Raw genomic sequence first — 27683 nt, 5'->3', positions numbered from 1 at the left:
ACAACATTAAATGCATTCTCACAGAAACAAACCACACTAATGCATCTCCAGATTTAGTAGCAAGACTATTGCGACATTGTAACTCAGTCTCGGCCTCTCAGCCTTTTATTCACCTGATAAAACGCGAATATTATGATATAAACTGGGCGGTGACACGGGAGCACTTGGTAACACACATGAACTGCATTAAAGAGGTAAATAAATAAATAGTAGAAAGAATTATTAGAAAAAATTAGAGAGAAAAACGAGCACGGGTTCGCACATCGTGCGCTTTCATCGATGTGACAGCACCGGTCTTCACCGCCAGGGCCCGGCCCCCCGGCCCCGCTCCGCCCCCGAAGTGACCGGCCCCGGGGTGACCGGCCCCGGGGTGACCGGCCCCGGGGTGACCGGCCCCGGCCCCCCGCCGCCGCCGCCTCGGGCCCCCCGCCCGCTCCTGTCCCCGCGCGGCCCCTTCCCGGCCCCGGCACCACCGGCGACTCCCGAACCCCGCCCCGCCGGGATCCCTGCGCCGCCGGCGAGAAATAGTCCCCTCTCTCCTCCAGCCCCGCTCGCCGGGAGAGCCCCGCGGCGCGGAGGCGCGGCCGCGGTCTGGGAGCGGGAGGAATCCTTCCTTCTTCCTTCGGCCGCGCCGCCGGAGCTCCGCCGGCATCCCCGCCCCCTCGGCGAGATCCGGCCGGGCCGGCGCGGAGGGATTCCCAGCGCCGGGGGAGGGGGGGCGCGGCGGTCGGGGGGGAGGAGGTGCCCGAGGGGGGGGCGGGGAGGGGGCAACATGGCGGCTACGTATTAACTTCCCCCCCTCGGCAGCCAGCGCTGCCGCCGCTCTCCCCCGCTCCCAGCCCTGGCATGCTGGGCATGATGGAGAAGGGAGCGGAGCTCTTGGGGGGTAAGAGCCGGGCAGCCCCCAACGGCGCCAAGAGCAGCAGCCCCTCCAACGGGCACTACTCGGAGCCGGAGAGCGGCGGCGGCGACAGTGGCGACGAGCACGGTGCGAGCCTGGGGCCGCCCCGCCAGCGGCGGGAGGGGGGGTGGCGGAGGCGGCGGGAGGGGCGGCGAGCCGAGCCGAGCCGCCTCCCCCTTCCCCTTCCCGGAGCCGGGGCTCCGCCGCTCCGTCCGTGCTGCGGCCGAGCCGCGGCCGCGCGTGTGCGGGGCGGGGGGGCGGGAGCGCGCGGCGCGGCCCCGCGGCTGCCCCCGCGGTACTTAGCGATGGGGAGGGAGTGTCTCCCGGGAGCCGCCGCCGTCCCCATTGTTCCGCTGCAATAAACTCCCCCTTCCGCCTCCTCCTGCCCCCTCCTCGGCGGTCGTCGGGGCTTAATCCGCGGCGGCGGCGGCGGCGGCGGGCGGGGGGGCGGCGGGGAGGGGAGGTGGCTTATTCCGCACGGCCGCGGCGGGGGCTCCGCCAGCCCGCCCGCCCGCCGCACGGCGGGAGCTGGGACGGCGCCCGGGGACGCTCCAACCCGTAATTTCTCTCCCCCCTTTGCCTTGCAGATGTAGGAATGAGGGTCGGAGCGGAATACCAGGCGCGCATTCCTGACTTCGAGCCCGGTAAATGGCTTTTCGGCTGTAACCTGACATCTCCCGAGGCGGGAGGGGTGGGCTCGGTGCCGGGGCGGGCTCGGCTCGGCGCTCCCCGGCGGCGGCGGGGTTGTATTTAGGTTGCTTTTGAGCCTTTGTGTCGGCGATCCGGTGCCGGCGGCGGGAGGCTTGGCCGGGGCAGCATCTGCGCTCCGTGCGCCCGGGGGCGGGGGGGCATCGCGGAGTGGGATTCTCACTTCATTATCGGCCTCATTATGTGCATCCGGCGGGAGGCGGTGAAGCAGAAAAAGGTCGGATTCCCCCCCCTCCCCCCTCCTTAAACCGTAACGCACATAATACATTAACCAGGTGATTTTAAAATATTTGACGAGGGGTGATGGATGTTCTCGGGCAAGGGTGGGAAGTGATGCGCCCTGCCGGAAGCGGAGCAGACCTTGGCTGCGTGCTGGAGGCGCTGGGTGGAAGATGCGCTTGGTGGGAAACTCCTGCTCCTGGTTTTGTGTGCTGTAGTAGCCTCGCTAGCCCCGCCGTGGCAGGCTGAGCTGCTCTCCTCCGCCTTCCTTGTCCCCCCAGCCCCGCCCCGAGGAATACTGGGTACGCTCGCATAGCCTGGTACTCAGCTTTAGCAAGTCAATCGCTAGAATGCTGTCTTGCCTTACTACACGGAGCGGGGAGACCGGAGGAGCGTTTATCAGTTTTGCTGTAGTGGTCAGAGGAAGCCTATCTACTTTCCTGTTCTCCAGACGGGCTCCACTGGTGTCAAATGATTTCTCACCGGAAGAGGATTGCTCACATAGTGCCTCCTAAAGCTGGAGAGAGCCCCTCTTGATGGGCGCAAGCCCCACAGGCCAAAGAAAAGGCCGGGAGAAAGAAAGGGGGAGGGTGGGATTAAATGGATGCATGATCTTGGCATAAGGGAATGCCTTTCCCCGAGGAAGGAGCACGTAGTCTAGGTCTCTTTGTTAATAAGGCTAACTGCTTACACCCTTTATTTTTACATTGCCTACATAAAAATAAACACAGAAAAAAATGATTGTTTCTAAGCTGCAGCCAGGGCTTGTTTTTCCTACAGGCAACTTAAATTAGAAAAACACATAGTGTTTGTTTTTCTTTTGATTAAAGGAACTCCTCAGCCCATGTAGGGCAACTGAGGTTTTGTGGTTTCAATTTTGTAAACTGTATATGCAATAATATCATTAACTGGCATCATTGCAACTGCAGAACTAATTTTATGCTCTCTTATAACCAGATCTTTTAGAACTCCTAAGTGTTTCTGGGGGATGGAATTCAACTAATGCCCCTTTCCCCAATAACTGGGACTAATATATACTCACTTTATCAATTTCCTTAATGATGGAGATGTTTATTTAAGAAGTCCTGAGTTAGAGGCATAATGTATAGTATTGTCCTTCTTAATGTGTCTACTTTGATTATGAAGACAAGAAGGTAGTGACTTTTTTTTGGAACACCTAAGTCTTACAAAATATGAAATAAATAAAAAAGTCCAAGTGTAAAAGTACAGCACATATTTACCAAGTTAACGGATTGGTTATCTGAGGAGATCTCAGCAAGATCTCATGCTTTCATCTCATTTTTTTTTTTTGATTGAGTTTATTCTTCCGATGAGTCTTGAGGTATCATTTCTTAGAGAAGCAATGCAAGGCAAATCCATGCTCTTAGAGCTACATTTAGGTTACTTTTTTGTAGCAAGTGAGGTAACATGCTCCATTGTACTTCTAGGTTGCATATACCGACACAGATGCTATCTCTGATTAACTATGTTTCTTCTTGAAATGCTTTAATACCCTTTTTTGAGGGGTTTACCTGATACTTTAGAGTGTGTGTTTATTTGTGATACTCGGAGGGCTGGTTTTTTAAGCCCCTTAAAACAAATAGGTGGGAGAAGGTAATCAATGGTGGATGAAACTAGACATAACTCTAAGACACAGTCAGCCCTCTGATAAACACAGATGACTGAAATGAGTACAACAAATACCAATCCTTTGGTCTCACTTTGCCTGTGTTGAAAAATACCCATAAGCAATGCTTTGCAACAGTGCATTGAGGAACAAAATATTCATAATCAAGTTATGATGGTAGTAAATATTTATTTTTTTTTTTCAACTGAGTTTGTATAAAAAATACTTTTTTTAAGAAAAAGCAGATCAACTATTTCTCAGTATTTCTTGGAAGAAGTGGATTGTGGTTGGAAGCAGCAATTAGGAGAAGTTAGTTTAAACATACTCCTTCTTACCACTTCCCACACCATACCCTTTTTACAAGCAAGCCTTCAGACAGAGCTTAAGGGAAATAGCATTTTTAATTGTCATTAGATATTACTGCAATTTTGTCACTGCAAAACCAATTTTAATAAGGAAATTTAGGGGGTTTATTTTATCTAATTTACTGAGTTAATACACCATCTCCTGCCCTCCGGATTTATCTTCTGGTTTTCCTATAGTACTTTGTATTCTTAGTGAAAATGTTTCTACTTGTACTTTCTGACCCACCTATATATATAGCAGGATGTATCCTTATGTTGTGTGCTGCTTGCATTCTCTTGGAAAGCATAGTGGAGAATGTACCATGCTGCTGTGTCATCCACTTATAAGATAGCTGCTAGAGAAGTTTATTCCGCTCAGATTTGGACTTTCCAAAGGTTTTAGTATGAATTTTACTTACTTAATGCTGAAATATTTGTTTCCCATTTGCCCTCTTCTCAGGGATGAGGTTGGGGCTGTCAAGAAGAATATTTTATACCTTTTAATGTCACTTATGGAACCCATTTCTCTGTGTGTCCTTATAACTTTTCTCCCTTTAGCCTTCTAATATGAAAACAAGCTTTCTTAAATTGAAATTATATGCTGTAGTGAAGTATATAATGTTTTCCATTTATTTTGTGCCATCTGTCCTCATATTCCCTGTTTTTTGTTGAGTTTTTTTTTATTTATTTGTTCATTTACTTATTTCCAATCCTTAGTTTTAGAAATTTGGGGTTTCCTCCAGTTAGTTTCCGTGTTTTTGTTCCTAGCTTAGTTCAAAGCTTAGTCTTAAACAGAGGATGGTACATTGTATGCTGGAAATCAGTATACTTTTAAATCTCCATGCTGCCCCATGGTGCCCTTATTACATCTTGTATGCTTCTGGATTATCATTTTATTCTCAGTCCTTGGAGTCATGCACAGAGCTGCACCATCCGTGTGTACCCAAGTTCTAATGTGAAGCTGAAGTTTACAGAGCGTCAGTTTGCTGCTGTAATTTCCCTGTTCTGAAGTGGTGGAGAGTGCCTGTTGGTCATCTTCAGCCAGCTCCATTTCCTGACTGGTGTTGGCAGAGAGGTGCAGCAGCTCTCTTAGGAGCTTCTCTTAGGAGACGCCTCTTCCTAAGGGACTCGAATGAGGCATTTGGGCAGAGGGAGACTTGTTATACTTCAGATGCAGCTCCTGACCTTTGTCTTCCTTACTGGCTTACAACTCTACTCTTCTAACACGCTCTGGTTAACATGTTCCCTGGTATTTCCAGCCACTGTCCCTAACAAGAATGGATCTTGCAGATAAAGATCATGTTGCTTTTGAGGTACAACACAGCTTTTTTGGTGGGAGGGGGGAGCATTGCTTAGGGCACAAAGGACAAGAAGATGTTCTCATAAAGGTAAGTTATGGTCCTGCATATGGAGAGGGAGAGATCCCTGTACTGCAGCTGGGGACATCCTGTGTTGGGGGCAGGATACCTTCCTTCAAGCTACCTTTATGCATGCCATTATTCCTTCGTCATCCTTGCTTTCCTTTTGGCAGTGTGAAGGAGCCACCTGAATGGAAACAGTTGTCTGTTTGCTGCTGGGGTAACAGCACTGCTTTGAAAAGGGGTGTTCTGGGGGAAACTACTTGTTCATCACATGAGGGTGGCACCTCAGTAGGGAAGTGTCACTGCATACATGATCTCCTGCAGGCACAATGACTCCGAAACTTCTTTTTCACTTTAGTACTTGAGTATTCAATACCCGATAATATCCACAATATCCATTTTTCTGAAAGTATTTTAAGTTTAGGCATTTCTTGCTCTCAACGAGAAATTCTAATAAGTTCTCCAGTGGTCCTGCTTTCTCCTCATCTCAGAGTGGAGTGCAGGGTAGTGGCCATTTACTTGTGATAAAAAGAGCATATAAGAGAAATGTTGTGCCTGTAACACGTTTGGGTTACTCTTCATGAAGTATTACATTCCTGATGACTAAAAATGGCACGCTTTTTTGTTCTGAAGTGGAATGTTATACTAAGGAGTCTGTTCTTATATACCAAAACCTTTTTGGAGTTTAGTAGTGCTTATGCCTTGAAACTAGTGCTTTATGAATGTATGTACGTTTTTGACCTGTTACAGAGTTTATGCTGCATTTAGGTTATGTGTTTTGCACGTCTCATTTTTGGAAGACGCATGAGTTCTTTTAGTTTTTCTAAGTAACTGCTTTTGAGTTCACAGTCGTGATGCATCTAAAGATCGCAAAGATGATAGATGCAAAACACTGCCAAACTAAAGAGGGAAGAGCAACAGAACATAGTACATAAAGGGAAAGCACTATGGTGTTCTCTTTTCCAAAGCATTGATTTTAGCTTTTTGTTTGCTTCAACAAGATGTAGAGCCTAAATATCAAGCGTGTAAGCTTAAAATAGAGTGAAAAGTTATTTGTTTCACTGAAAAAAAACTTTCTCCAAAAAGGATGCACAGAAAGTTACAGTGAGGGTGAGTACTCAAGGAATTCATACTAACATAAGTATAAATGTTCCAATTGTTGAGCAATTTCTTAGCAAGATAAACTTTTGTAAACAAATAGATTGTGAGGGGTTTTATGTAGTAGCCTCCATTTGCGAAATAATAATGGAAAGTAGCTATTAATATTTTTCCAGTATTGGGGAATTTCCTTTACTTTTACAGCATGTTTTCGAAAATCAAATAATCTATGAGGTGGAGGTGAACCACAAACAAGCTAAACCCAAAAATTACTTTTACACCTAACTGCTTTCTAAAGCTATGCAATTCGATTGACTGTGAATGTCAAAATTGTATGGGTAGTAGAATAAAAACTAGAGAGAGAGAGAGAGAGATGAACAAAATTATTTCTGGCATAGTTGTTAGTATAGTTCCTTGTTGAAAGAGGGATCAGGGATGGTGACTGTATTCTACTTCCTACCTATTTTTTGATTTGTTTTAAGAAAGCCTAACTTAACACAGTAGGTCCTAATACTCCTATGATAGTGATAAACATTAAAGTACTAATAAGCAGTCAAAACTGATGGAAGACAACTACCTCTAAATTTTGTATCCTTGCCAATTTTAGAGAGGATAGATTCAGATTAGATATAAGGAAGAAATTCTTCACCATGAGGTGGTGATGCACTGGAATAGGTTGCCCAGAGAAGTTATGGGTGCCCCATCTGTGGAAGTGATCAAGGCCAGGTTGGACAGGGTAAGGTCTTCCTGCCCGTGATGAAGGGATTGGAACTAGATAAGATTCTTTCCAACTTTAGCAATGCACTTGAGTGGTTTAATTGTGGTAACAAGGATCTTTTTCAATGTTTATTTATGCTTGAACCTCATAAGAATAATGTTCAAATTCAACCATTCGATGTCTTAAGATAGTGTGGAATTAATGATTGGGGTTTTTTCCTCCCCTTAGTAGCTGGGCTGGCCTTCCTAATATGGTTGAATTTTGCTTACTGTCACGTAGTTGTTCTCTAGATCATAATTAGAAATACTGAGACTTACTTGTTTTCTTACAGGTGCCACAAAATATACTGATAAAGATAATGGAGGGATGCTTGTATGGTCTCCATATCATAATATTCCAGATGCCAAGTGTAAGTCTTTAGCTGCTTAGGGTTTTAAGTGCTTAAGTATAACTAAATTGTTTCTGGTGTGCCTGTTTGCTCTTTTTTTATGCACAGTCAAATTGCAAATTAGTAAATTAAACACAAAGCTTCTCTCTCTTTTTTTTTTTTTTTTTAATTTAGAAAACTCCAAGGAAAGGAAAGATCACCTTCTCTTATTTTAGTTAAGTCTTTGTTTCAAATCACACTGCCTATGTTGTATTAATATCATCAGTGTCTGTGAAACCTTTAGTTATTAATAAAAAAATAAAATATCTGAACACAAGAACTTCCTGCTCTAAATTAATAGGAGAAGGAGTTGCAGTGGAAGAAAAGATGTGTTGAGGCCCAGTTAAAGGGGAAATTATTGTTACTGCCATATAAGGAAAATTTGAACATTTTCTCCCTTCAAAAGTGACCTGAAATACAGGAGTCATCTGACTAAATGTGATCACTTATCTGGTTAATCTAGTTTAAACCTGTCTCCTATGCCAGAACTTCCCAAATGTAATACAGAGGAGTAAACTTGGAGCATGGAGCCATGAGAACCTGGTCCTCAGGACAGTTTCTACCTAATACCAGTAGTTAGAGGTTTGTATCCCTCTACATTTGAGAGAACATACCTTGAACTACTGCAGAACAGTTAGAAATAAAATACTCTAAAACTATGATTATTAAATACTTTGTTTCTTTGAAGTACAATTAACTCTTTGCTGCAACACTTCATGGCAAGGACATCTCTTGTCCCTTTGAATAAGGAGAATATAATTTTGTTTTCTCCATCATACTTCCTTTCAACTATGTAGTTGCCATTTAATTGTGAACTGTAGAAGGTAAATGGGAAGAGTTTGTTTCTTTGAAAAGAGGTAGTACTTAATTGCAAAATGATGGAAAGTGTTCAACTCAAAGCAGGCTCTACTGTGGCTAAATATGATTTAAAAAGTGTTATTGGTGAATTTGAAGACCTAATTATTAAATTTTTATATTTTCTATTGGGAAATGACTTAATGTCATAGTTAAAATCAATGTTGGTCATTGAAAACTATGTTGATATTGAGGATACGCATAATCATTGATATAGGACCTCTTTAATTTTTAACATGCTTGGGAATATGAACAGTAGAAGTATTTCAATTTAAAACTAACACTGGAATGGGTTCCAGAAAGGCATAGCCTTTCAATAACCAGTCAGTCTCTGCTTTAAATAAATAAATTGAACCACTGTGGTTTTGTTGTTGTAAAAATGTGAAAGAAAGCAGAATTAGCTTGTGTAAAAGTTTATAAAATGTTGGATTAAATTCAGTGTGTTTATTTATTATTAATTAAACTATGATTATAGTTAATGTTTTGGGGAATCTGGGCCTATGCAGTGTATTAAAGCATGGGGAGACTGTTTTTCCATGTTCTATTCTGTGTCACATAGCAGAGCTAAAAGTACTAAAGAATAATTCTGACATTGCTTTGTTACAGTGGATGAATATATAGCAATAGCAAAGGAAAAACATGGATACAATGTGGAACAGGTAAGTGCTATGGAATGAGGATACTCATTTAAAGGATTTTTTTTAAATATAAAACTGTAACACAACGCTTTTTGGTTTTTTTCCCATTGGTTACCATTAATTAACGCTGTTTCTCTTCAGGCACGGCAGCAAACACTGCAGTTAAATGGATCTGCATACAGTTGTGGTCTGGATTCTCTGCAAAAGATTGAGCTCTTTGTTTTCATGACATGCTCAGCTTGTAATGTGCACTTTTGAAAGGTTTGGTATGTTTCTTGATACACTGGGCATGTCATGCAATTGTGTGTGTATATTTAGCTAAAGAATTTCTTAGGGAAGCAGCTTACAAATTTAATGTTTAACATTAGAATACAAATATGGTACAATTTTGAGCCATTAATTGTGATAGGGATGGTACTGAAAAGGTTTCTTGCATATTTAAAAAAAAAAGACAAACCAATTTTGAGTCATTTTTTCAGAGGCAGGAAAACAGACTCAAAGTCTATGTTCGAAAGTAACAAACAAATTCACTTTTCATTTAACAACCTTCAGTCACCATTCCTTAAAAAGTAAGGATAAAACTTTGCTGATCTGCACTTAGTTTTATTGCAATTTTCTTCATCAATTAACCAATTTATGTAAAAGTGAGGTTACCTATTGTGAAAAAACATGTGATGTGCAAGTGAAACCAAGTTGTATGATCAAGTTTTGGAGGATGGAAGCTCATAATAGCAAAGACTTGCTCATCAACTGCTGTCTGAAAAAGAGGCTGCCAGTGTTACAATGTTCAGAATACCTGCAGTCTCGTGATGTTCGTTTATGGCTTGACTTTTGTTAGGCAAGAGAGAAAACTGATGGATCCCGAGTCTAAAAGAGATGAATTTTAAAAATAACTTCTGGTACAAAATATCTATGGACTGTTCACAGTGGAATAGAAATTATCTTTGCAAGAGGTACTTGTCACTTGCCATTTTAACAAGAAAAGAAGTTTGCTATGTCCAGGTTATTGGAAGATGTGAAATCAGGGGGTTAGAAAGACGAATGGTGATCGTGTCTGCGCTGGATGATTGAAACTGAGTGGATTACATTTCCCAATTCCCATGCCAGACTTGGCATCAAATCTGTCAATGGTTCCCTGGCAGAAAGCCTAATGAACATAAAATTCTTTTAGAATATCAAGAAATGAAATTCTGTAAGAAAGTATATTTAAATTTCCATTCCTTGATAGGTGCACATGACATGGAAGTGGCCGTGCTGTTATTTGTGGATTGGAGAGTTGTAGAAAGACCACTCTCACTTTGAACTTTCAGACTTGCATTTTGGATGATCCTCTGGCTGCTGAAAAGTATTTTTATTTTCTTTTTTGAGTGGGCTGGTAATAAAGGCCTGTAAGGAACTGTGTAGGTGATATATGCATATCAAGTAAGAAAACAGGTCAGATTTGAGCCTCTCGGCCTAGTTTATGCTACTCTAGAATTACTGCTGCCATGCCAACCTTAAATTGTCTGGCTTTCATACCATTAATAAAGTACAGATGTGCCCACTGTCTCTAAAGAGAATTTTGTAACCTACAGTAAAAAGCCAGTAAAATTGTAAATATATTTTGAGAAGGGGTTCTGATAGTCAAATTTTATTCTAAATAAATAAATCACCTGGTTTTATTTAGCTTGTCTCAACATTTTAGAAAGTTGACTTAATCCAAAGAGGGACTATTTCTTTTCAAAGGCTCTCGGCATGTTGTTCTGGCATAAACACAATATTGAGAAGTCCCTTGCCGATCTCCCTAACTTCACTCCTTTCCCTGATGAATGGACAGTTGAAGATAAAGTCCTATTTGAACAAGCATTTAGCTTCCATGGAAAGAGCTTTCACAGGATCCAGCAAATGGTAAAGTAATATTTTAATCAGAAGCACTGAATAGCTCAGATGCGCTAGAACAAACTCTCCTCTTGGGCTGAAACTTCATCTTGATTTCTGTGTAAAAGCTTTAGAAAGAACCTTCAATAAGTGATTTAATATAAGTTCATCATGTCTCTTGGACGTACAACTTTTTCACTCTAATGAAAAATCCTCCCCCCACCCTTTTTAAAAATGTACATGAAATACATCCCTTCTTTCAATCTTATCAATGCACTTAAAATATTTTGTTAAAGGTAGCTGTAAACAGAGCAGAATTATAATTTTGGGTGGAATTTTAATTTTGAAAAGTGTTAATATGTTAATGAATTCTTCTAGCTTCCAGACAAGACCATTGCAAGCCTTGTAAAATATTACTATTCTTGGAAAAAAACTCGGTCTAGGACAAGTTTGATGGATCGTCAGGCTCGAAAACTAGCTAATAGAAATAATCAAGGTGACAGGTAAGTTATAGGTTCTTAAGTAGCTAACCAGAGACTAAAGTCTTCCAAAGTAGAGATGGGGAGTAATTTCTAGCCATTATGTTTCAGTATGAACCATGTTTTTTAGGTCTTAGCATCTGTTGTGATGTGTCTGATTTTACCAAGGGGCTTGGTCCCTGTGCTTTAAGAACTATCACTCCAATCTGTGTGAGTGGTAATAACAGATTGGAGTGTTTTAATGGATAAGTGTAAAAACAAGGATTTAAAAAACCCTGAAGTCTGGGAATGTGGTTTAGAAATAATAGTTTGAGAAGTCTAACCTTATATTACTGTATGGGGAGGAGAGTGGGTTTTTTCTGGGTTTTTTTTGTTTGGATTTTTTTTTAACTAAGATGGAATTAAAACTGAAAGATCAACCCTTGTAAAGAGATGTAGTGATTAGAATGCCCAAGTATTGTTTTATAACAACTTTATATAAATTCTCCTTTTAGGAGACTTAGAAGTGCTATTAGGCAGAGAGAATTGGAGCTCAAAATAGTTTTGTTGTCATGCCTAGAAGGGAATAATATTTCCCTTAGTTACTATTAAATTCAAGTTATATTGTGCTTAGTATACTTGAGTATTAACTTGCTCTTCTTAAAAGGTGATTTACTGTGTTGAATATATAAGTAACATAATCTCTGTTTTATATTGGAAAGTATAATTTTATGTCTATGGAAAACTGCATAACTGGAGCAAAAGGGTCTTTTTAATTTGTTACTGAAAATAACTCCTGAAATCTAAAATTCATGTGCTTGTTTAATAACATTATTTTTGAAAAATTACAAGCTAAAATCAGTTTGCTTCTACTACAGCATGGTAATAACTAGAAATTTTTCGTGTGTTTTTGCATGAATTTATTTGGAAATTATATTGTCAGAATGACTGGATTGGACTCGACTAAGTTGACTTTTCAGCATTTTCTCTTTGAGTTCAGCAGATTTCATTTCCCTCCCCCAGACTGCTAGATTTTGAGCACTTTGGTGAAAAAGTAGTCCCACACTTTCCACACTTTCCCATCATATATTGTGCTCTTTTGCTCCCCACAGACTTCAAAAGGGGTTTATTCACCTGATGCAGTGGTTTGAAAATTGATCAATTAAAACTAATGAGGCAAATGAAAGGTTATTTCTAGGCTTGGTATAGCTGACCATGTAAGTGTTCACACTGGCATAGGTGTCGAATTAAAGAAAACTGACACCGAAGTTTTTGGCAGCGGTACCAGCACTGCTTAAAGTAACTTTGAAACTGTAGTTTAGTACTGCTTGTTTATCATAATAATACCTGGAATTAAATGAAGAAAATATGCTTGTAACAGCTGTCTTCTGAAAACTACAAATAATTTTGACATGTCATCTACTTAGAGTAGATAATTCTGTCTTACCCTGGTACAGATATATATATTTGGGTTTAAAAAGTAGATAAAATGACCATTTTTTTTTTTTATAATCTGTCCTTAGTGATGATGATGTAGAAGAAGCTCATCCCATGGATGGAAATGATAGTGATTATGATCCCAAAAAAGAAGCCAAAAAGGAGGTAACAAATTGCTTAATGGTGAATGTTGGTTTGATTTCTGTGAATGTGTTGTTGTGAAGAATAAGTTGTAGTACAGAGGTTTAGCTTGCAGCCTGCTGAAACTTCAGGGTCTTTAAGTGATAGAGATCTTGACAACTTCTTATTGAAACAAAATTTTATCATATATTTTTGTTTTGGGGATGTAAATGCATGTCTTGTTACCTCCACTGTGTCCTGAGAGATCTTCAAGTTTTATAAAAAGTGTTTGCTCTGGCAACCTGGTAAAACAGTATTTCCCCTGCATCTGTCTTGTTAATATGTTTACAATTTTACTGGTGGTGAATTATTTGAATGAAAATGTTTTCTTTTCATTTTAAAATTAAATTACATTTCTCTAAGAACAACTCTTGTTGTTTGTTCGAAGCCACAGTGAGGCAATGCATTTCAGCTAATATGTGGCTTTACTGAGATGCTTTCTACAAATAAATGTAGAGAAAAACATTTTTGTCCTCTTAATGAGCATTTACCATTAGCTTTACAGATAAATGCCTTGTTTGGGGTATGTTCAGGTTTGGGGGATTTTTTGGGGTTCTTTTTGAAAGGTATTTATTAGGGTATTTATGAACAAGACTAGAAGAACACATTAAAGTGTGAAAACCTTTGATTGTTTCCTTGATCAACTTAAAACACTTGTGATTTTCCTAAATGTGACAGTTCATGCTTCTTGAGAGTGAGAGAAGTAGTGCAAAATTTTAATACTTCCAGATAGTGGTATCTAGGATTATTAATAAAACATTGCAGTTCTAACAAAAATTATATTGAGTAAGAGACTGATAGGTTTAGATTCTGTTCTGAGCTTTGCAGTGACCTTCAATGTCTCGCTTTATCTAGCTGCCTTAGGGAGGAAAAAAAAAAAAAGGACAATTACAATTACCCCTTTCTGTAAAAGAGTTAGAGATTATTTTTTTAATATGTGGGGGTATGTTTTTTTAGAACTTGAGATATCACAAGGTCTAACGGTGAACCTTTTTACATTTCATTCTGCTATTGTAACAATGTTCTTGCAATCTAATGATTGGAGTTGCTGCCCAAGCCATGTCTAAATAAGGACTATTTTGCTCAATTTACTTCGTTACTGTTTGAATCACTACATGCAGTCCAGAACAATACTGTGTGATAGACTTCTAGGAACAGGACAAATAGGTTTGTAGTTTCTGATGAGCTATTTGCATTTATATAAGATAACTTTGTGATCTGGTATTTCTGGTAAGATTTGCGTACTTTCACTTCCTGAGCAAAATATAAACTGAGTAGGCTGCCTGAACATACAAGAGCAATGGAAACTTTGTTACCAGAGAAAACTAAAATAAGCTAAACTCTCTAGCTTGGCAATTCAAAAGCTTGAGAGAATATTTTCGCTTAAAATCCTGATTGAACAGACAGGGAACTGCACTTTCATAATGAAAGAGCAGTGCAGAACCAGAAAAACAAATGGTATAAACGAGGCAGAAATAAACTTCATCTTGGGACTTTTAGATGTCAAAGATGTAAGGCTCTATATCAATTTTCCAAGAAAGTGCACATATCTTATGTGCTTTTAAGATGGCCTCTGTGAAGTCTGTGGACTGGATTAAGATGTTACATTAGCTGGGAAGAGAACATGGCAGAAGGTCAAGTGTAGTAGAACAAAATACTGTTTGCTGATCTGTACTAACACTACAGAACATAGTAATGGCTGCTGCACTTTGTTTTCTGTTTGCTGTGATCAGATGACCACCTCCTCTTAACCTGCATGGATGCCAGCAGGGAGGAGCAGTAGGGAGCTGTTTGAAGTAGCTAAAAGTCCCATCTCTGTTCTGGTACTAAGTATTGCTTTGAATTGGAAAATCCTGGCAGAGAAACTAATTTTTGTAATTTTTGTCTCTGTTCCTGGTCTATAGGAAACCTAATCAGTTGCTCTAACCAAGTCACATACATGCAGACTAGCTCTTGTGTATCAATGCTCATTGAAGATAAGGCTGAAATGTTTAGGTGTCCAAACATGTCAAAACAGTAGTTACAGAGACTTTATCTCTTCTTTGCTATCCCTTTCGTCTTCAAAAAGGCAGACAACAAAGGCTTAAGTTTTCTAAATTACGGGGATTTTTATAGTAACTGCAAAAGTACGTCCATCCTCTCTCTTTCAAATCTCAAGTCATCTCACCCTCTTCCCAAAGCAAACAGCATAATCTCTTTCTGTAGAGTGCTTACAGCAGGTGGAGGTGGGGACAGGTCTTGCCTGTCCTGGTTGACTTTGTCATTCTTCCCACTTAATCTTTACCTGAACTCTTCCTATCTGATCAGAAATAAATGTGTAATGTCACTGATTACTTGTTTTAAACACGAGATAGATAGATATTGTTTACCTTCTCTGCACATGAGAGATTCTAAATTTATGCCCTCTTTCAGAGTATACAGACTGGGATTTCTGTAACATTTATTGTATTTGCAGCCATGTTTAAAAAAAAAAGTTTTGAAAACTGACCTTGCTTAGACTAATGCAGACTTATCCAGCAGATGACTGATATGCTCCATCAACTCATCTGCAAGGCTTATTTGGATACTACATGCAGAGGAGGATGTTAGCTTAGGTTTTCTTTGTCATAAATTTGACATTACAATGCTACGTGGTACTTTATGAAGTTGTATACAAGATACTGTTATTCTTTAATGATTTATTTCTTGTAAATTAAAGGGCAATAATGAGCAGCCTGTTCAGACCAGCAAAATAGGTCTGGGTAGAAGAGAGTATCAGAGCTTGCAGCATCGCCACCATTCTCAGCGTTCCAAATGCCGTCCACCAAAAGGCATGTACCTGACCCAGGAAGATGTGATAGCTGTTTCCTGTAGTCCCAATGCAGCCAACACAATTCTTAGACAGCTGGATATGGAACTAATCTCGTTAAAGCGACAGGTACCATGGGTTATTGGTCTTGGTTTTTTTTTTCATCTCAGATTGTTCTGATTGTAATGGTTTTGAAGATTATCTGTGAAGATTCTGAAGCTTCTTTAATGTGAGTCTTCCTCATTTTATTCCACAGTTATCACCAGAAATGCTGGACACTAGCTATTCTTTGGTTTTATTTTTTACGTTCATCTGCTCTTTTGGATAAAATGAAGCAAGATGACTTCTTGTTTTAATTAAAAAAAACGGGTGGGTGGAAGTGTGGCATAAAAACAGTGCTACAGATTTGGGGACAGGAAAAAAATCTAAAGTCATATATCATTTGATTTTTTTTTTTTTTTTTTAGCTTTATTAAAAGTATTTGTGTGACAAGTGAGAATAAGGCCAATGACACAGAGGAAGTTACATTTGTTATGCTTTAAATTGTAGCTGTTGTTCTGGATGTCCTTCCCCACATACCATGAAAATATGGGAGGTGTGTAGAAATCATGGGCCTAGTTATTTCTCTGTTCGAATTGATAAGTTTTTCTACTTCTTATTAAATTTAGAAAAGCTTTGTAGTCTTCACCTTTAAGAGGACAATTGCCTGTGTCCTTTGCATGAAGAAGTTAAAATTTGGCATTTAAAGTTGGAATGTGGAATCTATTCAGGTTCTAAGGGTACAGGAGTATGTGCATGCTTGTTTTCTAGGAGCGATGAGGCTGCAAAGTTAAGGCTTATCTCCTGGAATTTTTGCCTCCCTATACAGCTGCCATGTTGCAAAATCCTGGAGCGAATAAAGGGTTTCATGGGGGTTTTGCTCCCTTATATTCTTTTACAGGAGAAATATGCTTCTTTCTGTCACAGCAGGACTCTGGGGCTAAATAGCATAGGTGGGTTTCACTCTTTAGCCTAAGTGTAGGTGAGTTACAGCCTTGAGGTTGTGTTTCTCTTTTTTTTTTCTTGCAGTGATCTCAGAGATGCAGCCTTTGGAATCTCCCACTGAGTTGTCTACTTTTGTGTCCATACTTAAGAACACTTGTAATAGCTGTGCACCATAGTATGCAAAACTATTTTCTTACCTATGTTACCTTGTGTGCATCACTGTCAGATTTAAGTGGTTCGTAGATATGTATATACGTAGTTTGGAAGCTCTGTCCTTTTTACAGACTAAGAAATATTTAAAATAATTTCAAGAGTCACCTTTAAAGAAAATCAGAATATGGTCTAAGGTCAATAAACAAAGTCTGTCAGAAGGTGTTAACTGGAAGCATTTTATGAATATTATTTTTTTTGGAGAAGGAAGAAACTAATAAGTTAATGTGTGCAGTACATCTCACATTTCTAAGAATTAAGTTGTGTCTAGAGTATTCTGCATTCTTCAGGAGCATATACATCATTATCAGAACTTGCTTGTTGTGTCCAACTTTTAATATTCTTGCAGACAAACTGTTCTTTTGAAAGACTGGCTTAAATATTTTTTCTCCATAGTAAACTGTGCTGTGGCTTTTTTTTTTTTTAAAAACAATTAAAAGTAGTGAAGCCTTAAACCATAATATTTCTCTTTCTAACTTAGGAGGTACACTTGTGGCAATCCTAGTGAAGATATATGTGTAAAGTGACCAACTTTCTTTGTGGAGCTGATTAACTTTGTTGTTTTTGACCAAGGTTCAAAATGCTAAGCAAGTAAACAGTGCACTTAAACAGAAAATGGAAGGCGGGATTGAAGAATTCAAACCTCCTGAGGTAAATCAGAATAAATATTAAAACTTGTGGCCTTGCACTTACATTAATGGGAAACTGCAGAAATGTGTTTTGCTGCAGTGCAGTGTTTGCATTTCAGCAGCAGCTCAAACAGGATCCATAGAGTTACATGTAGGGGTGAGTCTGGCTCCTTTACAAGAAATCAGTTGTAGGCTTTTTTATGGCAACTGGCTGAATAACGAAGCAGAAAAAACTGAAATGTCATGTCTGTTCATAATAAGAGGGAGCTGAAATTGAGTCCTGATACATGGGGGGTTTCTTTGGATTAAAAATAGGTAGTGTAGATTGCCAGCAATAAATTCTATGTTCTGTGGGAAAACATGACTATATATACATTTGGGCATCTGAAGTGAATGATTTATTACTACTGAAGTTCTCTCCTGGCTGGTTTTAAAGGCTTGGATATGAAACATAAATGCAAAACATTCTAGTCACCAAGTCCTAATAGTTTAGATAAATGTAACTATAAATTCAAATTCTGTCTGCATAAAGATCATTAGCTTGTGCATAAGTTATGGTATAGCTGATACTAAGAACTGTAATAAAACAGAGGAAAAAGTACTGGTATAGTTTTAAGCTCAAATTCATAAATACTACTACCTCTTCATGAAAACAATCTTAAACTACAAATTTATGGTTTATAAGCAAGAGACTTTTACCTACTTTGCAAAATGTAGTGCAAGCAAAATATATTGCTCAGATATTTTGCAGCTGTTGAAACAATTTAATGATCTTTGTGCCATTTTTCTAATTTTAATAGTCTAATCAGAAAATCAATGCCCGTTGGACCACAGAAGAGCAGCTTCTTGCAGTACAAGGTATGTTAATAGTAGCAGCAAGTTGAAATCTGATTCAAAGGATTTGCAGAGGTACTCAGGCTTATGTTTGTATTTCCCTCTAATGAAAAAAAATTTCCCTCTAATGAAAAGCTAAATTTTATCTGGTCACTGGGAAAGTAGTAGAACTAGGGAGAATATTTAGGGCATTCATGAAAGCAACATGACACTAGTCTTTCTGTTAACCCATATTAAATCCCAAAGAGAAAAACTAAACAGGGTTTAAAAACTGTATTAGTACCAAAAAGTCCCTTCTAAAAAGTCATCTTCTAAATCACCTTATATGACTTTCTCTGATGGGGAAGACTGAAGTAATAAAATTTGAAGCAAACATTTAAGACATTTCTATATTCTTAAAGTAGGAAAAACCAGAAGTAAATCTGCTTTACAGTTGCTCTCTCTGTTTGTGAGGGAATAAAAGAGCAGCTATCTTTATACAGCCACAGTAGAGGCCTTTTAAGAGTCTGAAGCTGGATATGGATACTTGACTAAGTCTTATTGGAAAAAAAAAACCCAAACGTTTTCTAGTAGGCTATTCATACAGCTAAATTGCATTTATTTCACTTATATGAAGGAAAACTGACTCCTGTCTTGCTTTAACATGCACTGCCCAATCAAGGAACATGTAAGGGAAATACCTGGAGATTCTGTCTTGAAGACACTATATATTGACTCACTTCTACGAATCATCTTTTATAAAGATGATATATCTGCTTTATTTCTCTGTATTCTCTACCTCTAAATTGAAAAACTGAATTTTAGTATAAAATGTTCAGTGGGTCAGGGTATCAGTTAAAAGCTGTCAGGTGTGCCATACCTGGAAGTTATTAGTCAGATAACTGAACCTAAAGACAGGTTTATTTTGAGGCGTGAATGGAAATGTGGAAGAGCATGGTGTGTCTGAAGTCATGCCTTTCAACTTACATGCTTCAGGCTTGGATTCCCAAGTTCATCCTCTCAGTATTGCTAAATAGATCATAATTTTGTTCCCAAATGAAACTGAAGGAGATACCTGTCTATGATAATCTAGTAAGTAGAATGCTTGCTGGGGAAGTGGGGGAAATCCAGGGTCATTGTGCCTGCCTTAGCCTGAAAGGTTTGAAGCCATCTTGGCTTTTCATAGTTTAGTCACCAGAGCGTGACTAAACGCTCAGTCAAACTGATCGTCAGTTTGGGAAGTTGTAAGAATATGTTCAGCTTTTGTTAAGCTATGGCACTGACAAGATAAATAATAAAACTGGAGGATGGGCAAAAGAGGGCAAGGGTTGGTGGTGACTCCTTGGAGAGTTTTAGTCTTCTGGTTTCTTCCCTAGGGGATGTTTTGTGTTTTATAAAGCTAGTCAGCTGCAGTACTTAAGGGAAGGGTGAGAAATCAGCCTTTGTGGAAGAAATCTGTTTTCATTGAATTTACATGTGTTTCTTATATATATTGTTTCCTTAATAGTCCCTTTTCTTTGTCACTGTCTAAAATGGAAATGGGACAGAACCTTAATCTCAGAAACAAAGTATTCTTATTATCCCTCCATTACCTACTGCCCTCTAGTAGTCTCTTCCTCCTGAAATGAAGAGTGCTGTAGGTATTAACCTCTATCCCTCAGGCTAAAGGACCTTAATCTCTTGCTTCATAATAATTGCTTGTTTTTAGAAGAAGGTAGCCATAGTTGCTGTACTAAAAGCTACCATAATGTTTGTTAGGCTTGAACTTGGAAGTTAACTTGAGCATGGGGACACTTAGTTTGTACATTTAAAATAGATTTATTTCATCAAATGTATTGATACATTTTGGCATATGTTTTTAATAATTTTACAAAGATCATAAGCATTATGCAGGTAGGTGACACTTCTGTGATTTGTTCACTTCAATTTGGGCATTAAATCCAACCATGGAAATCATAAAAATAATCTGTAGTAATATAATTTTGATACTGTTTTTCCTAAACATGAAAAAACTCTTCTTATCTGTGGGCTAATCTTAAGACATTGCCAGTAACTGAAGAGGGGGTAATGAAAAAACCATCTTCATATAGAGCTGTGAGTCATCTTAAAAGCAGCATGGGTGCCTGCAGTGGGGTTGTGGACTCAGACTTATGATCTCTGAACCGATAAATTGTACTGCAAATATATCAGGTAACACTTCAGCCTTGTCTGAATAGTTATTGAATGTAATGGGCTAGTTCATCAGATAGTGTTCTTAAATTAGAAACTTCATGTATAGAAACGTACGAGCATGATCATATTTTCAAACTAAGATCTTGGCCATATAAAAATGCAATTATAAAAATGTTTTAACTCTTGTTCAAGACAACAAAATTGGAATTGAAAAGCAGTGTGCATGACTATCATGGCATTGCAGTGGAAAACAGTTGGGACAACTGGTATCTAACTCTGTGTAAGATTGCTGGGAGCACTGTAATTCCCATCACAGTGAAACTGCAGCTCTCATGACCCAGAGGTTGCCGTTAACTATTCCTGCCTCGTTGTAGTGCTGTATTGTATTGCTTGGGACCCAGACTAATATTCTGTGTGCCTCTCGGTGTTTGCTGTGCTGTACAGCATTAAGCAGTTTAGACAGCATCAAACTTAGATTTATGAGTTTCTCTGAGCTAGACATTCAAGATGAAACACTGTAATCAAGCAAGAGCATTCACGTGTTCCAGTGCACCTTTGCAGCTGGGTGAAGTTTTGAAGAGCTTGAAGGATTCCCATGATCAGGACTACTTTCAAATGAGCCGGGAGAAAAGCATTCATACATGTGAAGTGACTATGCGTTTTCGAGCTTCACTTTCAGCAACCTAATAAAATTGTTTTTGTTGAATAATGGATTAAGCACTGGAGAAATAATTTGGGTGGTGTTTAGCCCTGAATTTGCATAAGGATGCGTAAGTAATGTGCACCAGTTTGACAGGGATGATGGGTTGGCATCAACTCTTACAGATATGCCAATACCTTATACTTAAAACTTTCACAAGCATGCAGTGAATTTCCTCTATTTCTGATGCAGCTTGAAAGGATTTTACTACATCATTCTGTAGAAGTATTGTGGTAATGCTAGAGCAGTAGTAAACAACAATTCGGAAAAGAATCCGAAATGAGTAATGCTGCATGTAACTAAACTAAGGAAACTTTATTTTCCTTATTTCTCAGTGAAGGCAAGATACATTGTTTTCAAGCTGTTTGCTCAGAAATAGGCATTAAGACCTTATTTTTGACAACTTTAGTTAAGTTAGCCAAGAGGCTCAGTTGTTTTGCAAATTAAGGAAGTCTGAATTAGGTTTGAAATAGAAATGTGCTCTGTTCTGCTGGGCACTTTGTTCACTTGATTAACTGTACAGGATGTTAGATATGTTGCAGTGAAAATTTAATGCTCATTATAAATTAGTAAGGGTAGTCATGGTAGGTCAGTCAAAGAATATTGAGACACTGGAGGGACTGTTCCCTGGGTGCACGCAGCTTTTAGGGGGAGTATAGCTGATACTTTGCACAACTGATAAAGCACAGAGCCAAATCTGTCTTTGTTTTGCCTAGATACATGCCCTCCCACGTGATTCTGACATCTTTACAAGGTTCTTGCAATCAGGGTGGTTGTATTCTTTTATATGCCCCCAAAAATATCTTAAATAATGTAGCTGGGCTCTTGACAGTTGAAACATCAGCTTCAGTACAGAAATCATTACTATCCTGGAGCTGAACTTCTCTTTTAAATTGCAGTGAGTGTGCATTAGCACATCAGAAATGCCTAATAATGAGGACAGTAGAAAAGAGCAGAACAAGCTGAAGGTCACACTCTTCACAATTATGATGAAAACGAACATAGCTTTCAGATTTGAAACAACTCTCACTTTCTGAATCCTTTGCTTCACTTTCTGAAGTGAGGCATGAAATCAGGCATAAATTTCTCTTCCTGTAATGAGACAGTGCCTGTCCTCTAAGCACTGTAATATGTTCTGAATGAGTTTAGTTATCAGGAGCTTCACAGGAAAAGTCAAATTGTAATTCACTCATGTGTAGCTGAGAGCAAAAAAATGAGTTTTCTGTTTACTCACTCTGGAATAAAACTGTTTTATTTCTTTTAGTCTCCAAACTTTTGGACATTTGTAATTAAAAATATACTTCGTGCAGCTAAAAGCTATGTTCTAGGATGTGGGAGAGTTTGAGGATTTTTTTTTTCTCTTAAGCAGGAGAGAGGAGGAACTAGATGCATACTCTAAATATAACAAAATCAAAATCAATGCACTTTGTATTATAATTCCAGTTTTGGGTTTAAAATTATGGAATGTTTTGCTCAAGGGGTTTTGCGTTATATGCAAATATAGGTTTAGAACTTTTTTTAAAGTACTTCTTGGGATTTTCTTGCAAAGTGCTTGTAAACAAAAGTGACTACTGCTGTCAATACAAAAATGAATGAAAAGAATGACACAAAGATCTCCTGTCATGCTGCTGCTCACTGGGGTATTTGATCCTGGAGGCTTGTCTGGGCCATCTTATAAACTATGACACCAGCAGCTTATATATATTTACATTCTCCAAGGTGGTTGTCCCAAACCCCCAGATTTTTCTACCCAGTTCAAACAGTGAATGAAAGCTTCAAGAAGACTTGATCAGGTGAATTCTTGCCAGTTGCTCTGCATAGCCTCACAAGAGAGCATGTCATAAGTGCAAGAATGAGCGGTGTATTGTGACATAACTGTGCCTCTCTTTCTGCCCCGTGCTTTTGTCCAGTAGCTGCTGCCCTGTGCCACTCCTTCTGCTCTGGTTGTGGGAAAAGAAACATCTGTGTGCAGCTCACATGTGGGGAACCTGTAGAAGATATCAATGTTTGTCACTTGACACTTCTAGTGTTATACCCTGTTTACAGCTATACACACATGCTTGGTCCCCCTTCCTCTCATTTTGAGTTTGTCTTGGGCTTCTGCCCTTACTGTGAGCACATTGAAGGACTTACTTTATTTGTCTGATGCCAGAGCTCTGTGGTTTTAGGCTGAGAGGCTTGGTGAGTAAGCCAGGATCTCTTAAGAAAATGAGAATGACCTTTTAAATGAATGACCTTTTAACCAAGTTCTTGATTTGTATGTTGATAGCTATGCAATTAAAAATTACTATGTTTTAATAGAAATTGAGGCCCTTCTTCTAATTGAGAATTCCTCCTAATTAGTGAGTCCTTGGTTTGCAGGTCCCATAGGTTCTCTCTATAAATACATCACACGTAGCTGTGTCTGACTGATTCTTCACAGCTATGTTATTTACTTTGCCTTCCAGGTGTCCGAAAATATGGTAAAGATTTTCAAGCTATTGCAGATGTAATTGGCAACAAGACTGTTGGCCAAGTGAAGAACTTCTTTGTAAACTACAGGCGTCGGTTTAACTTAGAGGAGGTATTGCAGGAATGGGAAGCGGAACAAGGAACCCTGGCTTCTAATGGTGATGCTTCTGCTTTAGGGGAGGACACAAAAAATACTTCTAATGTGCCATCAGGAAAGAGCACTGATGAAGAAGATGAGGTGTGTTTTGTGTACCAGAAATAAGTAAGCATGGGTTGAGGAACAGCATTTTATTTAGTGATAAAATGTAAGGTTAACTGGTATGGAGTGGCAAACCGCATTCTAAAGAATGATGATGAGCTTGCTTAGAACTTCAGCCAGTGTCGTTAACCAGCTGGGAGCAGGACTGCACCTTTGATAGTGACAATCACATTATTGTTTTATTGTTAAAATACAGTTCTTGTTCTAGAAGAAGACTTGCTTCATAAATATTTTTAGTTCTGCTGTCTGTAATGTTTTGGTTGATGATTTCTTTTCAATAACTTCTCAGTTCTTTGGTTTTATTTTTTTAAATGCTGTTTCCTGTGTAGTGGACAGTGGCAGCCCAACTACGTCACGTTCTGGCTGGGATGGCTGTTCACGCAGTCTTGTCTTTGTCCTTTGTGCAGGCACAAAGCACTCCGGCCACTCAGTGTTTAGGCCCTTCACCTCCAGCGCAGGCATCTGCTCCAGCACCTGCCGCTCCCATGGCAACTTTAAATCAGCCGCCCCCGTTACTTCGTCCAGCACTTCCTGCTGCTCCTGCTCTCCATCGGCAGCCTCCACCGCTTCAACAGCAGGCGCGATTCATTCAGCCGCGGCCGACTCTAAATCAGCCTCCCCCACCGCTCATCCGCCCAGCTAATTCCATGCCTCCTCGTCTAAACCCAAGGCCAGTGTTAACCACGGTTAGTGGCCAGCAGCCACCCTCGCTTATTGGAATTCAGACAGAATCTCAGTCTACTCTGCACTGAAGAAATAAAGCAGAATTATGCTAACTCCCACATCTGAAAAATTGTATCAGTGTACTTTTTTTTTCCAAATAATGAAGGGGAGAAAAGAGCAAGCCTTCACAGGTATCAGACCAGTTTCCCAGAGGAGCAAGCTAATAACTAGAAACGGAACAACGTGAATGACCACCTGTATAAAAATATTTTTATGCCGAAGACTTGTACAGCAGAACAATGCCTACAATGCAGCCCTCCTCTATACGAATAACTGTTGAAGGAAGCTAACTTCTTAAATGAATAAACGTTCAACACACCAAGATTTTGTTTAACTGATTTTTACTCTATTTATTTTATTACAGTTCTTTATAGTGAAGCATCTAACTACAGGAAAGTAGTCTGGCAAATCTAGGAATAGATAATATTGTAGGAGACTTTAATATAGTGTTGGATTTTTTTGTGTGTGTGAATTTTTGGCCCCTTTTTTTTTTTTTTTTACCTTTTAGTGAATGAAAATAACAGCTTTAGGTTCGGAATTTTTGGCCCTGTTTAGGTAACGGTAGAAGCATTTCACACACTTGTAAAATGTAGATGTTTCTTCTCTTCACGTTTTTCCCAGAACACTTTTTCTTATTTAAAAAGGTAGTGGCTCATTAAATACTCCTCCTTCAGAGTATTCTGAAGACTCAATGAGCTGTTGTACCAAACTTATTAAATCTCATGCGTGTTCTACTCAAAGGATTTAACTGAAAACAGGAGTCCAGTTTCCTGCTGCAATTGCTCTTGTGGGCTGGGCAGGGTAGAGAGGCAGCAGCTTCCACCACCCAGGGGGTTGACAGGCGAGGAATCATCTAGCAAGAACCATTAATTTAATTTGTTATTCCACTAATTCTTCTAATGTAAGTACAGTAAAACTTCATTCCTCTGAGAATGACAGTCTGCAGTTCGTGTATGTTAAATCATTAATGTCTTGCCTAAGAATTAATGAGGGAAGTATAGACACTGGTGGTGCTGGTAGAAAATCATGATAGTAGTTACCTCCTGCCAACCCAGTTTTACTGTTAAGTGATTATCTCTGATTCCTGATATATTTCTCAGCAAAAAAAGCTGAGTTGAGAGCATGGAGGAGGGGTGGGGTGTTTGTTTTATTTTATTGACTCAGTAAAACCTGCATTTGGGTGTTAATTAGTGCTTCCAAATTTTAGGAGTTTGAAAGAAACTCATTTCACTGCATTTTTGTCTGAAGTCTTGATTGATGCCCAGCAGTGTTTGGGGGGTGGGGGGGGTGTTAATTTTTTTTTTTTTTTTTAAAGTAGATGCCTCTACCCTCCAAGTAAACCAGGCTCCAAACTTGAGTAGCACTGTTTGAAACTTTTTGATCTAAATTAAGCTATTGAAAAATAAGGCATTCTTGACTATGTAATAACATCTATGTTGACTGTCATACTATTTAGAAAATTATTTTTGCTTATAGCTGAAATCATGTTTGAAAATTCTTTTAAATCAGTTTTGTTATTAACTAGGTTTGCTCTTGACTAAAATGAGATTTACTTGAAAATGGATTGTGCTCTCCCTATGCTTTTTCACAGACAAATTGGATGGACTAACGATTAGTTTAGCAGCTGGGTAAGGTCTTTTTTTATGTGCAAAGGGAAGTTCGTATACTATCAGATCCTATTTAATTTGAAAATCTAGTATTAAGATTTGATAGTTGTAGCCTGAATTGCAGTTAGTATTGACCTTTATGTTTTAGTTCTTCATTTAAAAATATTTTCAGATCAAACTTGAGAGATTTTTCTTTCTGAACAGCTTTCACTGGTGTGCTGAGGTGTTGTACAAATACAAATCTTACAAACTTTCTTTTGCATCAGAGTAGATGCTTAGCCACTACATGTGCGTCAGATGACCTTCTGTCTAAGAAAAGCAGCATTATAAAACAAGCATCAAGGAATTCATGGCCACGGAAATTTGTGTTCTGGGAGTCATAAGTCTTAAGTGTCCCCTACACACAAATCTGGCTCCTCTCTGGTCTTTAAAACCAATACAAAACTAAGCTGGCACATTTTGACATCCTAAGTATCTCAGTTTAATTGTTAACAGTGATAAGATTCATCTTCAGGATTTTTTTTCTTTTCTATTTTGTTTTTATCATTGAGTCTCCCAGGTGTGTGTATTGTACCTTTGCTAATTTTTGTCTTGTCTCTTGTCGATAGACTTCAGTATGCAGAATGTTGGGTGTTACAGTACAGTTGGCCACCACCAACTGCTATAAAACTGTTCAGTACATTGTAATTCCGTTTAATCTTGTTTAAATATTCTATAACTGGGCAAAGGTGCTGTATTTGAAGGGGGGAGGGAGGGTCAGAGATAGGTAGGGTAGTATTTCTTAATTTGCATACACTGTAGCACACAGTAGGGAACTCCTAGCATTTGTAGTACTAAATAAGTATGTACATAGCAAAATGTCTTTATTGTGTGCTTTGCAGAATATGTGCATACAGTTTGCACGTCCTGTTTTGGGGGGTAGGGTTTGTTTTAAGCAGTGTTTGCCTGGAGAGTGATATGCTTGCTGCTTAATCAAAGGATTAAAGTTTCAAAGAAATCTGTGTCTTCTATTTTTATGTACCTTGTAATGGTCTAATATGTTAGGGCCCTTATACTGTGATTCTCTTCTAAATTCATTTATATTTTTTTAAGAATTAGAAATAAAATTATACAATGGTGTTGATTTCAGTGGGAAATTTCTTTTGCCATATCTAGTCTCCTGTTTTGTAATGTAGTAATGAACTCTGACTTCAAGGTTGGCTTAATTTTGTCACTTTAAAAAAATGTAAAATGTTTGCACACTAAAGTTTGGCAGAGAACGTGTATTCTACATTGTTCAAAGCTAATGTAACTACAGCTTTTTGTACAGTTTATTTTAGTTAATAAAGCAAAACGGTACTAAAAAAATGACATTTTACAAATGCAAGGCATAATCTGAACGACATGTATGCTAGGAACAACACTTGCAAAATATGGATGTACAAGAGCTATCAGATTTAATTGTTGCACTTTAAATCAGAATGGGTACGAAGTTGAGCAGATATTTCTGCATTTAATAAAACAATCACTAAACATTGCA

General features: G+C 39.1%; 1 protein-coding gene across 5 annotated transcripts; it reads left to right on the top strand.

Moving 5' to 3' along the window:
- The first annotated feature begins 724 nt into the window (after positions 1-724).
- On the top strand, positions 725-27683 carry RCOR3 (REST corepressor 3). Of its 5 annotated transcripts, XM_032682622.1 has the most exons (13): positions 759-988; positions 1489-1545; positions 7308-7385; positions 8865-8917; positions 9038-9157; positions 10622-10783; positions 11132-11256; positions 12735-12813; positions 15527-15745; positions 17384-17461; positions 18240-18297; positions 23572-23813; positions 24242-27683. In XM_032682622.1, exons 6-13 carry the CDS (start codon positions 10631-10633, stop codon positions 24584-24586), a joined length of 1299 nt encoding a protein of 432 aa, XP_032538513.1. In that variant the 5' UTR covers positions 759-988; positions 1489-1545; positions 7308-7385; positions 8865-8917; positions 9038-9157; positions 10622-10630; the 3' UTR covers positions 24587-27683. The 5 variants fall into 5 exon arrangements, with proteins under 5 accessions (XP_032538516.1, XP_032538512.1, XP_032538513.1 ...); XM_032682621.1 differs by lacking the exon at positions 9038-9157 and having other exon boundaries at positions 729-988; XM_032682625.1 differs by lacking the exons at positions 9038-9157; positions 23572-23813 and having other exon boundaries at positions 725-988.

Source organism: Chiroxiphia lanceolata, chromosome 3 (genome assembly GCF_009829145.1).
Source record: "Chiroxiphia lanceolata isolate bChiLan1 chromosome 3, bChiLan1.pri, whole genome shotgun sequence".
NCBI classification, from domain to species: Eukaryota; Metazoa; Chordata; class Aves; order Passeriformes; family Pipridae; genus Chiroxiphia; species Chiroxiphia lanceolata.
The sequence above is the reverse complement of the archived record's forward strand: the minus strand, read 5'-3'. Positions and strand labels throughout refer to the sequence as shown.

Bases quoted from the DNA above. Each gene is read 5' to 3' on its own strand.
- RCOR3 (XM_032682621.1), top strand. From the start codon at position 847: ATGCTGGGCATGATGGAGAAGGGAGCGGAGCTCTTGGGGGGTAAGAGC. The intron at 15,746-17,383 runs GTACCATGGGTT...TTTTTGACCAAG, and splicing joins TAATCTCGTTAAAGCGACAG to GTTCAAAATGCTAAGCAAGT. The intron at 17,462-18,239 runs GTAAATCAGAAT...TAATTTTAATAG, and splicing joins AAGAATTCAAACCTCCTGAG to TCTAATCAGAAAATCAATGC.